General features: G+C 42.5%; 1 protein-coding gene across 1 annotated transcript; it reads left to right on the forward strand.

The window, feature by feature from the left end:
• The first annotated feature begins 439 nt into the window (after positions 1-439).
• LOC115775660 (uncharacterized) lies at positions 440-15783 on the forward strand. Its single transcript, XM_030723131.1, is given in 6 exon segments — positions 440-789; positions 2704-2822; positions 14742-14783; positions 14864-15133; positions 15212-15661; positions 15779-15783. Coding segments are annotated over 6 exon segments (1236 nt in total).
• The last annotated feature ends 304 nt before the right edge of the window (positions 15784-16087 follow it).

Consider the following 16087-nt stretch of genomic DNA (forward strand, 5'->3'; position numbering starts at 1 on the left):
GAACAAGACCCAATTGCAGTAGTCCAGCCGAGTGGTGACAAGGGCATGGATAAGGGTCTCTGCTACAGAATCAGTAAGTAGAGGCCGGAGTCTAGAGATGTTCATGAGGTAGAAAAAGGTTTTTTTTAGTGTCTGATTTAATATGATTCTTGAATGAAAGTGTGGAGTCTAAGACAACACCCAAGTTGTGAACATATGGTGATGGTGAGATGAGGGAAACATCTATTTTGATGAGGAGGTCTCTGAATTTCTGAAGTAAGACTTTGGGGGCCACAACCAAGAGCTCTGTTTTATTACTCTTTAGCTTAAGTAGATTAAATGACATCCAGATCTTGATTTCATGCAGACAACTGACAAGAGATTGAGGGGGGAGCTGAGAGGAGAGTTTGGTACTAAGATAAAGTTGAGTGTCATCAGCATAGGAATGAAAACAGAGACCATGGCGACAGATGATCTGACCAAGGGGAAGCATATAGATGGTGAAGAGAAGGGGACCAAGCACAGAACCTTAAGGCAAGCCTTAAGTCTCGCCGTGGTGAACTGGAGCAGAGGTGGAGCAAGAGCCTCCTACTTTGACAAACTGTGTACAGTTGGAGAGGTAGGACTGAAACCAGGAGATTGCAGTGCCAGTGAGACTAAGATGGCTGGACATTTGGGTAAGAAGGATGGTGTGAGAAATGGTGTCAAAAGCTGCAGAGAGGTTAAGGAGGATGAGGATGCTGATTTGGCCAGAGTCAGTGGCAATAAGAAGATCACTAGTTCTTTAATGAGTGCAGTCTCAGTGCTGCGGTGTGCTCTGAAGCCAGATTGTAAAGGTTCATAGAGGTTATGGTTAGCCATGTATTGCTGCAGTTGGGTGGTCACTGCTCTTTCCAAGATTTTACTGAGAAAAGGAAAGTTGGAGATTGGCCTATAATTAGCTAAGACAGCTGGGTCAGTGATGGCTTTTTAAGTAGCGGTTTAATTACAGCCACCTTGAAGGTCTGTGGTACATAGCCAACTAATAAAGACAGATTGATCATTTTTAAGATAGAAGCATCAATAATGGGAAAGACTTCTTTGAACAGTCTAGTAGGAATGGGATCTAATAAACATGTTGCTGGTTTGGAGGAAGTAACTATTGAAGTTAACTCTGAAAGATCAACTGGAGCAAAAGAGTCTAAACAAATACCAGCAGTGCTGAAAGCAGCCGAACATGAAGATAAATCTTTGAGATGGTTATGAATAAAATTTTTTCTAATGTCCAAAATGTTATTTGTAAAGAAATCCATGAAGTCACTACTAGGTAGCCCCTTAACTGGCAAGGGCCCGGTGAGGGGCCGTTTGTAGTCCCTTTTATATGGCAGGCTAGACCCTCCCATTTTTATTGACACGTCATTCGGCCAATCATGTAACTGGCTGCACCAAATCACCTGACAAAGCTACGTGACGCCCTCTGAGTATTATTGGCTCTGGGAAACCCATTTCTTAACATGATTGGCCGAATGAGGTGTCAGTCAAAATGGGCGGGTCTAGCCTGCCATATAAATGCACTTCATTCGGCCCGCGGACCAGACGCAGCCGATTAATAGGCTATGAAATGGGTTGTTCAGAGCCAATAATGACCAGAAGGCGTTATGTAGTTTTTGTCAGGTGATTTTTTTGCTGCCAGTTAAGGGGTTAAAGTGAAAGGAATACTCGGCTCTACAGAGCTCTGACTCTTTGTCAGCCTGGCTACAGTGCTGAAAACAAACCTGGGGTTGTTCTTATTTTCTTCAATTAATGATGAATAGTAAGATGTCCTAGCTTTATGGAGGGCTTTTTTATAGAGCAACAAACTCTTTTTCCAGGCTAAATGAGCATCTTCTAATTTAGTGAGACATCATTCCCTCTCCAGCTTTCGGGTTATCTGCTTTAAGCTGTGCGTTTGTGAATTATACCACGGAGTCAGGCACTTCTGATTTGAAGCTTTCTGTTCCTTGCCTCTGGCTCTCTGGGCTCTTGCCCTTTGACCGTGGGGGCTCCGTCTGGGATCTCCCTCCTTCTTCCTCTGGGGTGTGCACGTGGTTGCCATCAGGATGTGTGTCCTTGGCAATTCTGAGTTCCTGGTGGGCCATGGATGGCCCAGGTCCCCTGGGTCTTCCCCTGTTTGCCTCTGGATCTGGAAGGGCATGGTTGTGGCTTCTTGCCCTCATTACTGAGTACATGCCATGACAGAGGCACACACACATTACTACAAACCACAGCAAGATTGTGTGTATATGTATATGCATGTGTATGGATATGTGAATATGTGTATGTATGTGTATCTACCTCTAGCTTATAGAAAACTTATAGAGCTCTTCTTGTAAAAGCAAATATGTTTGGTACAACAGTGCATTCGGATCATCATTCTGATAGTGAAAACTGCCAGACATGACAGGCTAAAAAAAAAGATACTTTTTGTAGTTCTTACTTCTTTCTTTTCACTTTTTACACCTCTGTTGTGTTTTTATTTCTCTATGCCCTCGGCCTGTGTTTGTCTTTTATGGTTTATGTTATTGTACAGCCCTGTTGTTGTTTTCAAAGTGCTTTATGAATGAAGTGGTATGGTATGTTATTCTTTTATCCCCCAGCTTGCTGCCTGTTGGAGTTTTCACTGTTAGACAAGAGAGTTGCTTCTCTGTGCCTTTGGGCTGGGGAATGATTGCTGACTGTTGTTTGAGCTCATGTGCCAAATGACAGTTCAGAGTACCCACCCTTCTTGGAGTCGCTAGGCGTGGTGCTCGAGGGCTCTCCATCCAGTGACTTGAATGTCTTGCTGGGCGACTACAGTACTCACATGGACAATGACAGTGAGACCTGTAGGGGCGTGACTGGAAGTAACGGCCTGCCCGATCTGAACCCAAATGGTGGTTAGTTATTGGACTTCTGTGTAAACCACAGTTTGCCCAAAATAAACACGCTGTTCAAACATAAGGATGTCCATAACTGCACGTTGCACCAGGACCAAATCTGCCCCGTTGTTGTGGGCCATTCAGTCCCTGCACAACCACAGTGAGAGCTTGGTCCATCTAGCCGGCAATAAGTCTTACTCGTTTCCTGTGGGTGCTGGATTTTGCCAGGGCTGCCCTTTGTCACTGATTATGTTCATAATTTTTATGGACAGAATTTCTAGGCTTAACCAGGTGCCAGAAGGCTTCCACCTGGGTGGCCTCAGAATTTCTTCTCTGCTCTTTGCGGATGATGTGGTTCTGTTGTCTTCATCAGGTGGTGGCCTCCACCTGAGTGTGGAATAGTTCGCAGCCCAGTGTGAAGCAGCTGGCATGAGAATCAGCACCTCTAAGGCCATGGTTCTCAGCCAGGAAATGGTGGAGTGCCCACTCCACCTCAGGGACAAGTTGCTGCCCCAGGTGGAGGAGTTTAAGTATCTTGAGGTCTTTTTCACGAGTGAAAGAAGAAAGTAACAGGAGATTGACAGATGGATCAGGGCTGCGTCTGCAGTGATGTGGACGCTACACCGGTCTGTTGCGGTGAAGAGGGAGTTGTTGTAAAAGCAAAGCTTTCAATTTACCGGTCAATCTATATCCCTATCCTCACCTATGGTCACGAGTTTTGGGTAGTGACCGAAAGAATAAAATCGTGAATACAAGCAGCAGAAATGACCTTCCTCCAAAGGGAGGCTGGCCTCTCCCTTAGAGATACGGTGAGAAGTGCAGCCATTCGGGAGGGGCTCAAAGGAGACCCACTGCTCTTCCACAATGAATGGAGCCAGTTGAAGTGGTTTGTGTATCTGACTAGGATGCCTCCTGGGTGAACATCCTCCTTGGGTGAGGTGTTCTGGGCATGTCCTACTGGGAAAAGGCCCCAGGGCAGACCCAGGACACGCTGAAGAGATTATATCTCTCGGCTGGCCTGGGAACACCTTGGGGTCCCTTTGAATGAGCTGGTGAAGGTAAGGTCTGGATGAAAGCGAGGTCTGGGCTTCTATGCTTTGACTGCTGCCCCCACAACCCAACTCTGGACAAGCGGAAGAAAATGGATGGATCTTTTTTATGACAACTAGGAACCCAAATGCCAGACTGAGGAGGTAGGGATACAACATTTGAAGTATTACAGAACAAAACAATGTCTACATGGCATACACTATTAAAACTAGAATCCAGATGAACACAGAGAATTTGAGTTCACACAAGGAACAAGGAAAACTGACAGAATGGGATCTAACAAGAACACGACAAACTATAAATACACAAGAGCAACAAAGACAAAAGTGCAACCAATGAGGGTGAGGCAGAGACTATCAAAAAAAAGAAACAGACAAAGACAGAAAATAAAACTAAATGGATCAGACACAAGAAAAAGTGATGACTAATATTTCTACATCACATCAGAAACCGTACCCACCATATCTAAATCAACCTGCTGCGGTCTCACCATCATACAGAAATTCTAAACCACACTGAACTCCATTAAGGCAAACATACCATTATAATAGCAGCAGGCTTATGCAGGGTGCAGCCAGTGACACTGAGTGTGAACAGGGAAGTGAAGATGCTGTAGCTGAAGTCATCGCTCTGTTGGCCAGAGTTCATTTAGTCATCATCCAGACAACATGAAGGCTGCATCTGTTTCTCTGCTCCTTGGTGAGTCAATCCTCGTCTTCCTACTCTCATTAATCCATTCATTCCAGCTCTAACACACCTTTGTAGAGGAAAACACACATTTCCAGCAGAGAGTGATTCACAGCAGCACAAAGACTGAGCTAAAACACAGTCTGAGCCTCAGCTGCTGATTATAGTCCCCACAGTTTACCTCTGACCTGTAACTGTGAGACAGTCCAACACTCAGACCAGTTACTGCTACTCCTTGGGTAAGAGTCAGTAAATCAGCAGAGATCACAGAAAGTGTCTGCTCCTAGCCACAAAGATACTAAACTTGTAATAAAACAAAGTGTAGATTTGAGTCAGTGTGAGTGTTTGTTGATTAAAACATGGTAATGATTGGGATGTGTCAGCTTTATGAACTAAATCTGACTCACCTTCTTCATTTACACAAGCTGCAGGATCCAAATACAGCAGGTCCCCATTCAAAGCTACTCAGTCAGTGAATGTAATGTCAGCGAAAGCTAACGTGATAATGTGACACAGCTGGAGGTCTTATTGTGTGTTTGTGTGTATTATTAATGAGAGAACAAGGACACAACTTCTTTGTGCTTTAACACCACAGTAACCTTTTCATAGTTCCTGTAATCATTTGTGGTGGCACTGCCTTTTTCTGTCTGCACTACAGGAAATGAGAACCATGGTAATTCTTAGAACCCAGTTGTAGGGTCTCCTTTAGATTCTAATGCTGATTACATACTTTTTACCATAAGAGATAGACTGAGATACACCATGGTTCGAGATTAGCTAGATATATAAAGAAAGGACATGCTGCAGTCCTGTGAAAAATGATTCAGTAGCTTGTAGATCCACATTTAGCAGCAATAAGTTGCAGTGATGGTTTTCTGTATAACTTTATGAATCTCTTACATTGTTGTGGAGGAACTCTGTCTCTTCTTTACAACATTACTTCAGTTCTTTGAGGTTTGCAGCATTCCTTCATGCGCAGCTCTGTTAAGATCCCATCACAGCAGGTTGAGGTCTAGACTCTGGGCCATTGCAGTATTCTGATTCTTTTTCAATGGTTCTGCTGGAGATTTGCTGCTGTGCTTGGGATCATGGACCTGTTGCATTGACCAAATTTAGGCCAAGCTTTAGCTGTGGGACAGATGGCCCATATTTGATATTTGACTCTATAATACTATACATAGCAGTTCATAACTCACTGACTGCAAGGTGTCCAAATCCTCAGCGCTACACCATCGTGGACAGCTCGTCTGAGGTGTTTGTGCTGATATGCTGATTTTGGTTTTCTCCAAACATGGTGCTGCATTTTATGGCCAAGCATCTCCACTTTGGTCTTCGTCCAAAAGGACTGATGAAGTGATAGTAACTGTATTACTGCTAATACTACTCCTACTACTACCAATGTCTCAGTGATATTTAATTTAAAACTATATTTAACCTGGAAAACAGATTAAAAACAATTTCATATTTACAACTTTGGCCTGGCCAAAGGCAAAGCCTTTTGAGGGGAATGAAATAGAGAGAATCAAACAATACAGAACAATGAATTACAAAACAGTACACTACAAATGATAATCATAAAATCACAATAACCTCACTCAGCAAAGCATCTACAAATAGCCTTAAGAACATTTTTCAAATGCTCTTAAAAATGGGAAATGAAACAGTCATTTCCGACAATGATGTGTGGAAAAAAAAAAGCATTTGTGACAAAACAAATTGAAGAATGATAAATTGTATCCACCTTATGAAGAGTCCCTTTACATGCATGTCTATATACTGTATCTCCATAATCAAATAAATGGAGGATAGTTTTTTTGTTTTTTTTTTCAACAATGATACATTTTGCAGTCAAGGTAAAAGAAGAACGATTTCTGTACAAGTAACCAAGTCCCACTTTGACGTTCGATTGCAACACATTAATATGATGTGAAAAAGATAAAGCAGGATCAAACCATATTCCTAAGTATTTATAAGCTGTTCTAAAGTATCACCCTTTATAGTGATAAAATCCATCAAGGTTGAGGAGGTACCATTCCCATGGCCAAACCACATGACTTACCTTGATTGTAAAGTTGGAGTACCTCAAGGGTCCATACTTGGACCAGTTTATTTTCTTTATATATTAATGACTTACCAAATATTTGTTCAGATGTCAATACTCAGTTGTATGCAGATGATGATATTTTTACACGACCAAGGACTGATATGGAAGTTTCGAAAAAACTGACAAAAGCTATGAATTGTATTCAAGCGTGGCTTACCAGGTCATGTCTACTGCTTAATGTAAAGAAAACAGTTTGTATTAAATTCTCAAAAAGACCACAATCAAGAACATCTTCAAATGTTTTCCTGGAAGAAGAGCTTCAGATTGTAAATGAAGTTAAATATCTTGGCATTATGATAGATTCTACTTTATCATTTAAGAATCATGTTAAAAATATATCTAAGATCATTAAATTTAACTTACACAACTTTAAGCAAATCAGACCATCACTGCCGGAAAATGCAGCCAAAATGTTTCTCTATTCTATGATTTTTTTTTTCTCACATGGGATACTGTTTTACTAACTGGTCATTGACAAGCAGTACTATTTTAAAATCAATAGAATCTTTATTTAAGGAGTCTTTAAAAGTGTTAGACAGAAAGCCCCTTTCTTTTCATCATTGTCCTATACTTCAGAAATATAACATTTTAAGTTCTGAAAATTAAAAAAAAAAATCAAGTTTGCTTGTTCTATTAATAAAATTTTTCATGGGCTTGCGCCACTTTCATTGGGTGAGTTCATCATGCTAAAATCAAATATTATAGGAAGATTAACTAGAGCCTTTATTAGAGGTGATTGTTCAATGCCTTTTAGGTATACAACATTTAGCAAACAGGTGTTATCAGTCATGGGGTGAGATTTGGAATGATATTACGACTGTAATAAGAGAATTCACCACCTTTGACAAATTTCAAAGTTATCTTAAGCAATGGCTAAAGAGGAATCAGATCTGTGATCATTAATTTGATTTTAATATGCTGTAAATAATGGTGTATGTTTTATATCTGCTTTTGTATTGTGGGTCTTTATGTGTAATCTTTTTTACGTGTAACTTGATGCTTTTTTATTGCTTCTGTTGTTTAGATTTAGATTTGTTGTTTGTTGTCTGATGTTTTTGTCTGACCTGCCAGGGACTACAGATGAAAAGTAGCCTTTTTTGGCTAATTCTGGCATATTTACATTGTTATGTTCATTGATGTGTGTTGTCCCTTTTATATAAATAAAAAAAAACAAACAAACATTGTTTTCCTTAACATTTAAAGTCATTAATAATAAGAACTGAGCCCTGAGGCACAACATCAAGAACAGAAAGTGACTGCAAATCAGAATCAGTCTTTACTTGCTGTGACCATTTAAACGAATAATTAGAAAACAATTTCAGTGACTGACCGAAATTCCAATATGGTCTAATCTTAGGATTACATGATCAACAGAGTCAAATATGGAGAGCCGTTTCATTCAAAATTAAATAAATGAATAAATAGATGCTACTATTGATAAATTGTTAATAAATATTCCATGAAATAATATGCCCATGAAATAGAACAAAATATTTTTAAAATAAAATTTTTATCTTATTTTGTTTTAATTTATTTCACAATTTATTTAAGATAAGATAAGATAAGATAGTGATTATTTGTCACATGCACAGTTATACACAGTACAATTCACAGTGAAATGTATTTTGTACCTGCAAACATATATACACACACATATAAATAAGAAGAATAAAAAATAAAAATAAGTAATTCACACTATACACTATACTCTATATACTATACACTATACACACTTTTACATGGAATTATAGATTATAAATTATAATATTTACATTGTGCAATAATGGTCCAGTTAGGGCTCAGAGTTGAGCAGACGGATGGCTTGTGGGTAAAAACTCTTCTTCAACCTTTCAGTCTTAGTCCTCAGGCAGCGGTAACGCCGGCCTGATGGGAGCAGGGAGAAGAGAGTGTGTCCGGGGTGGCTGGGCTGTTTTAGGATCTTCGTGGCCCTCAGCCTGCACTGCTTGGTGTAAATGTCCTGCAGGTTGGGGAGGGTGGTTCTGATGGTCCGTTCAGCTGAACGAACCACCCTTTTTAGGGCCATGAAGTCCTGCTTGGTGCAGTTTCCCATCCAGGTGGTGATGCTCCCACGCATGATGCTCTCGATGGTGCAGGTGTAAAAGTTCCTGAGCACCTTGAGTGGGAGCTTGAAGTCTCTCAGCCGCCTGAGGAGGTAGAGACGCTGTCTGGCCTTCTTCACAGTGATGTTTATGTGATGAGTCCAGGACAGGTCCTGTGAGATGGTCACTCCCAGGTATTTGAAAGTGTCCACTCTTTCCACCTCAGCACCACTGATGAAAAGTGGATGGTAGTCCCTCTGCTGCTTCCTGCTGAAGTCCACAATCAGTTCCTTCGTTTTGCTGACGTTGAGCAGGAGGTGGTTCTCCTGGCACCAGTTCTCCAGGCGGGAGACCTCTCTCCTGTAGGCTGTCTCCTCATTGTGAGAGATTAGTCCCACAACAGCAGTGTCGTCAGCAAACTTGATGATGACGTTGGACTCTGACGTGGCCTCGCAGTCATGGGTGTACAGTGAGTACAGCAGAGGGCTGAGCACACAGCCTTGGGGGGATCCAGTGTTGAGGGTGAGGGAGGATGAGGTGAGGTGACCCACTCGTACCACCTGTGGTCTGCTGGTCAGGAAGCTGTGAACCCACCTGCACAGGGATGGGCCCAGGCCCAGGTCCAGCAGCTTAGAGACCAGCCTGGAGGGAACTATGGTGTTGAATGCTGAGCTGTAATCTACAAACAGCACTCTCACATAGTTCCCCTTACCAGTGTCTATGTGTGAAAGGGTCTTGTGGAGGAGGAAGGATATGGCGTCGTCTGTGGATCTGTCTGGCCGGTATGCGAACTGTAGTGGGGCGAGGGTGGTGGGCAGTGAGGAGGTGATGAATGTCTTGATGAGTCTCTCAAAACACTTCATCACCACAGAGGGGAGCGCTATGGGCCTGAAGTCATTGGGGCTGCTGGGGTGTGGTTTCTTTGGGACAGGGACTATGATGGACTTTTTAAAGCAGGTGGGAATCACACACAGTTTCAGTGAGAGGTTGAATATCAGTGTAAACACAGGTGCCAGCTGGTCAGCGCAGGTCTTAAGGACACGTCCACTAATACCGTCTGGTCCAGCCGCTTTCCTGGTGTTTACACGTCTAAACGCCCTCCTCACGTCGCGCTCCGTCACAGTGAGTGTCTCCGCCCCTCCGGCCGGGAGCGCAGCGGGCTGTCGGCTTCCCGACTCGAAGCGCGCAAAGAAGTTGTTGAGTTCATCAGCCAGAGAAGCGTCGGCACTCACCGGGTGTGTGTGTGGTGCTTTGTAGTCCGTGATGGTGCGTAGTCCCTGCCACAGTCCCCTGGAGTCAGACTGTTGTAGTTGCTGTTCCAGTCTGCGGCCGTAGCGATGTTTAGCCTCTTTCACCGCTCTGCGGACGTTGTATGATGCAACCTTGTAGTCCTCCATGTTCCCAGAGGCGAGGCCGGAGTTGTAGGCAACGGTGCGGGACCTCAGGGCGTCGCGGACAGATTTATCCACCCACGGCTTCTGGTTGGGAAAAGTCCTGATAGTCCTCCTAAGTGAAGTGTCATCAACAACTTTCCCAATAAATCCCACAACAGTTTCCGTAAACTCCTCGATGTCTCCGCCCGCGCTGCTGCGAAACATGTCCCAGTCGGTTGAATCCAACGCACCCTGCAGAGCGGCCTCTGTTTGATCAGACCACTGTGTCACTTCTCTCACAGCAGGGGGTTCCTGCCTGAGCCTTTGTTTGTATTTCGGCATGAGAAGGACAGCGGTGTGATCGGACTTCCCAAAGGGCGGAAGAGGCTTTGCTTTGTAGCCCTCTTTGAATGGAGAGTAGCAGGGGTCTAGGGTCCTCTCTCCTCTGGTGGGGCAGTCTATGTGTTGAGTAAACTCCGGTATCACCTTTTTCAAGTTTGCACTGTTAAAGTCCCCGGCTACGATGAGAGCCGCATCACGCTGGTTAGCCTGATAGGTGGAAATAGCCTCATGTAGCTCGGATAGTGCAGTGTTTGTGTCCGCCTGAGGTGGAATATAGACGGTGCTGAAGATGATCGAAGTGAACTCGCGGGGCAGGTAGTGGGGGCGGCATTTCAGGGTTAGGAGCTCCAGGTTAGGCGAACATGATTGTTTCAGAGGGACGACATTTGTACTGTCACACCAGTTGTTATTAATCATTAGGCACACACCTCCTCCTCGTGATTTTCCAGACTCACTCGTTCTGTCCGTGCGATGAACACTGAAGAACTCCGACGGCTGTACGGCGTGGTCCGGTATGAGGGGGGTCAGCCATGTCTCCGTGAGACAGATGATGTTGCAGTCCCTTATGTCCCTCTGAAACTGTATCCTGGCCCTGAGTTCGTCCAGCTTGTTATCCAGTGACTGGACATTAGCCAACAGGATGCTCGGCAGTGGCGTTTGGTGCGCTCTACGCCTCAGCCTCTCTCTTACGCCGGCTCTTTTCCCTCGGGGCCTTGTCCGTGACCTGGGTGCTCCGCGCCGTCCTTTGTTTGAGCTGGCCCACTGGCGCAGGATCTCCTGGGGCCAAGCCGGGTCGGGAGAAAAAGGTGTCAGAATACAGCCAGAGTGCTGTATTCTGATATTAAAAAGAGTCTGTCTGTCATACGTGATATGACACAGAGCAGGCGGAATTATAAAGTCCAGAATTAAAGCTAAACCTAATATAGACAAACAAAGCGTAGGAGCAGGTACGACGGCTGCTGACCTCACCGGCGCCATCTTGGCCATAATTATTCTATAATAGAGTTTTATTTTCAGACATTTATTTTATAAAACTACTATACGTATTTCAGTGAGGTTTTTTTTACCCCGTTTTTCATTTAAAGCTCTTTTTATTTCATGTTCTTATATTCGAATTAGGGGGCGGAGTTTTATCTGTGGGTCAGCAACCCGGAGGAGTAAACCAGGAAATAGCTTGCAAAATATTGAACAGGAGAAGAGGCAAGAGAAGAAGAAAATAATTGATGCCAATTTTTTGGTGGCCTTCATGAAGAATGTTTCTGATCTTTCTAAATTTATTCAACTGATTTACACTGTCTGAAAACAGAAGCAACTCGGACTTGTTGAGAGAAGCTGCTAACCGTCTTGACAGAATGATAGCGCGGCAGACACCTGGTCCAAGTCCCGGTCTAGGCACACCAGTTTCTGCGAAGCAGATGCACTCCGCCAATCCTGCCCAGCACTCCCCCACAGATAAAACTCCGCCCTCTCATTTGAATATAAGAACATGAAATAAAAGAGCTTCAAATGAAAAATAGGGTTAAAAAAATAAAAGTCACTGAAATACATGAAATAGCTTTACGAAATAAAAATGTCACAAAATAAAACTCCATTATGAAATAAATAAATTGTGAAGTAAGTAAATAAATCTTGAAATAAATGAAAATAAAATAAGATAAAAATTTATTTTAAAAATATTTTGGTTTTTTTTATGGGGATATTTATTTATTTCATGAAATATTTATTAATAATTTATCAATAGCAGTATTTATTTATTTATTTAATTCTAAATGAAATGGCTCTCCGTAGTCAAAGCCATGCCCTGAACAGAAACCAGACTGGCCACTGGATATATATGAATGGACATAGGTCTATAGCAGTTAACATCAACTTGATTAACACCCTTAAAAATTGGATGAACAATAGAGGCTTTCCAATCAGCAGTAATTTCTGCAGTTAAAAGAGAGAGATTGAAATTGTTGTCAATGTTCTTGCAATAATCTGGGTGACTGTTTAAAAAAGAATGGGGCAACTCCATCTAGGCCTGAGGGTTTTTTTTTTCTTTTTTTTAGTATTTTAGTATTTTAGTATCATTTTTTTAATCAGTTAAAAAGAAATTTTCTGATGAACAGGATGAAGGCTGCATTGAAACTGAGTAGGAATAAAACCTGCACCAGATAGCTTCGGCAAGTTCAAGAGGTGTGAAGTATTTTCTGGCCCTGCAGATGTGGAGGCAGAAACACAGCTCATTAAATAAGGTCCTGTAGGGCCCCGTGGTCGCTGCTGTTGGGTAGGTGGTAGATGTTGCAGAGCCTGGTGGTGGCTGCTGCTAGGCTGATGGTAGCTCTTGCAGGACCAGGTGGAAGCTGTTGCAATGTCTGGTGGAAGCTGTTGTCTTAGTGATATTCAGAACCTCTATTATTTCAGCTCAAAACACTGCAGTGGAAAAAACTCTGGAAAGGTCAGCCTATTGTTTTATTGTTTGTTTAGATTGATTTTGAATTACCAACTTACACAAAATGGCAAGAAAAACAGGTACAAGTTAAATGAATCAGATGGTAATTTGTGTACACGGTTTTGTTTTTTGCTGTTTACACAGTGTGAGAACGTTTCTATGCAAATACTAGTGAATGAGGCTCACTGTACCAGAAATCTTGTGGTTGGTTCAGATGCAGCGTTGGAAACCTTAGCTGTGCTGCAATGTTCTTTTTAGAGACAGCAACCCTTCCAACACGCCTTACTTGACGGTACAATTAGAAAAAGACTGAACTTGAACTTTAACCACTAACATATTATAACTGAGGGCAATAGAGTCTGAGGTGGTGCTCTTGGGTTTTTGAGGGGATTTTTTGGAGCATTTTGTCTGACCTTGGTGTGATTTTGGTGGGATGTGCACTCGTGGGCAGATTGTGTCGTTGTGTTAACACACACCTGAAAAGCTCCTTGCAATTTATTTGGTTGTTAGCAGATTCTAGCTATCTCTCATGTAAGTTTGTGTTCCAGTGTTGTATACCACTTTGTTTAGTAAATGCTAGAAACTACTTGTCAGTTGGGAAAACACATTTTTCCCTAGTAACCAGTGGCTGCTAAGTAATCACAGCAATCAAAGTGTAGCGTTCTGAATCGGTCACTAATGAGATGAGGACACTTGCTCTGGGCACCACAGCTTTTATTTCAATCCCCTTTAAAATAGGAAACAAGGGGCATTGGTTTGGTGGACACAGCCGGGCTACACTCTCTGTAAGATGTGGATGAAAGAAACACAGTGAATATAAACGATTTAAAAGCTATTATTTCACAGGCTGGAAACAGACGCAAACCTATTAATGACATCTTTCATCATTCCTAATGTATTAACTACATATTTTCAGTGTTTATTCCTGATTAACACAGTCTTTTCACCTGCTAGCTTAATTTACCAGCAGTGAGTGGATGAACACATCTTACCATCACAAGCTGCTTCTCTCGTCTGAGCGGGAAACACAGCAGCTGTGACACATGTAGCAGGGGTGTGTCACACCATTTAATGTCCCCAGGCAACAGGTGGTGCTAAGGAACCACAATAAGGAACCATAATAAGGAGCCATAATAACATTAACAGCTTGATACAAAGCAATATATTTACTTGAAAAAAAATATGCATGTATAAATGAATTTGCTTTCACTGTGGAGTTTTGAGAATGTTCATCTAAATTAACTTGTAAAAAAAAACACTACCACAAGTCTCATTCACCCAGTCACACTTTTTTCCATGCCTAAGCACTTTGTCTAACATTCTCACACATTCAGCTCAGTAGGTAGAGCAGGTCACCTACTGATTGGAAGGTCAGAGGTTCGATTCCCGGCTACTCCAGGCTACATGCCAATGTATCCTTGGGCAAGATACCTAACCCCAAGTTGCTCTCCGACGCAACCGTAGGAGTGTGAATGTGTTTGAATGTTAGCTAATTAAAAATAGCACTTAGCTTAATTAATCATGTGCTTGTATGAATGGGTGTGCATGGCAAAAGCGCTTTGAGTGCTCAGTCTGAGTAGAAAAGCGCTATATAAGAACTAGTCCATTTACCATTCAGACTCCCATGAACGCATCAGGAGCAGCTCAGGTTCAGTATCTTGCCCAAATAGACTTTGACTGGAGCAGCCAGGGATCGAACTACCAACCTTCTGATTAGTAGATGAACTGTTCTATCCCTACTTAAAGCTATATTCTCAATAATCAAACTAATTTCCCAAGTTTCATCTGATATCTAATGACCTCTGACCTTTAGTGACCTCTGCCCTCCTGTTGCAGGTGTGTGTGTGCTGCTGCTGTCTGCACTGACTGTTTCTGCAGGTGAGTTGATGGAAGTGAAAACAATCAGAGAGACTCAAACAAGAAAACAAACACATTTACTCTGTGTGTCTGTCCTCCAGTCTCTCTGTCTGTCAGTCCAAACCTTCAGCAGTTCTTCAGAGGATCTTCTTCAGTGTCTCTGAGCTGTGTTGATGATGGACAGACAGTTGATGGATGGACAGTGAAGAGGACCAGAGGAGGACTCACTGAGGTCTGTGGAGCAGCTAAAGGCTTTGAAAGTGTTAATAGTTCCTTCTGTGTTCTGTATCTCTCCGTCTCCACTGATGGAAGTTACTTCTGTGAAAACTCTTCTGGACAGCAGAGCGATGAAGTCTCCATCAGTGTTTCAGGTACAGACAGATGTTTCCAGCTGTCTCTCTGGTGGAACTCTGTCTCTGAATCACTCTGTTTGTGTCTTTGTTGGTCAGATGGTTCTCTGATCCTGGAGATCCCTGCACTTCCTGTGAGAACAGAAAGTGACATCACCCTGCTTTGCAGACAAAAGGATGGTAACACAGTCGCAGCTTATTTCCGTTTTAATGGAAGTGTTGTTGGATCTGGACGTAAATCAGAGCACACCATCACTAACATCCAGCAGTCTGATGAAGGTCTCTACTCATGTTCCACTGATACATTTGGATCATCTCCTCAGAGCTTTCTGAGGGTCAGAGGTCAGCACACTGAGATCGCTTCCTGTTTAAGGACCAGCACTAATCTGCTGACCTGATAATAAACTGACTGAACCATCTTCATCATCTCTCCTACAGCTCTTCCTCCTCCTCTTTTCTCCTCCTCCGTCATTCCAGTTGTAGCAGGTCTGGTTTCTGTGGTTCTTCTGGTTCTGGTTGGAGTTCTGATCTTCTACAGGAAACTAAAAGGTATGAAGTCTGTCAGACTCAACAGTTCAGTGCGGATTGTGTGCTCACTCGTACAAACATATAAAGCATACAAGAATCTTTGTGCCATTTCACATTGGTGCATTTGGTTCCTGGCAGAGTGACAGCGGTGTAAGACAGGAGGAAATGACACAGCCAAGGGAAGAACTCTGTAGTTTGGCTGCTGAACTGAAATGCAGGCTGAGAGCAACCGCTTCTTAATATTTCAGATTTTACTAACTAGCTAGTTTAGATTTTAGAGTTCTTTATTTTAACTTTGTGTGTTTTACAGTGTATTTAAATATTAACTGGTTAATTCATTCATCTTTAACTGAGTTCCAGTGTCATGTTCACTCTGGGGTTAATTTCTATTTTACATTAAGACTTTTTTTTATTTACAGTGAAGTTTAAACAAACCTGTGAGGTTTA

This window comes from Archocentrus centrarchus, unplaced genomic scaffold, assembly GCF_007364275.1.
Source record: "Archocentrus centrarchus isolate MPI-CPG fArcCen1 unplaced genomic scaffold, fArcCen1 scaffold_24_ctg1, whole genome shotgun sequence".
Classification (NCBI taxonomy): Eukaryota; Metazoa; Chordata; class Actinopteri; order Cichliformes; family Cichlidae; genus Archocentrus; species Archocentrus centrarchus.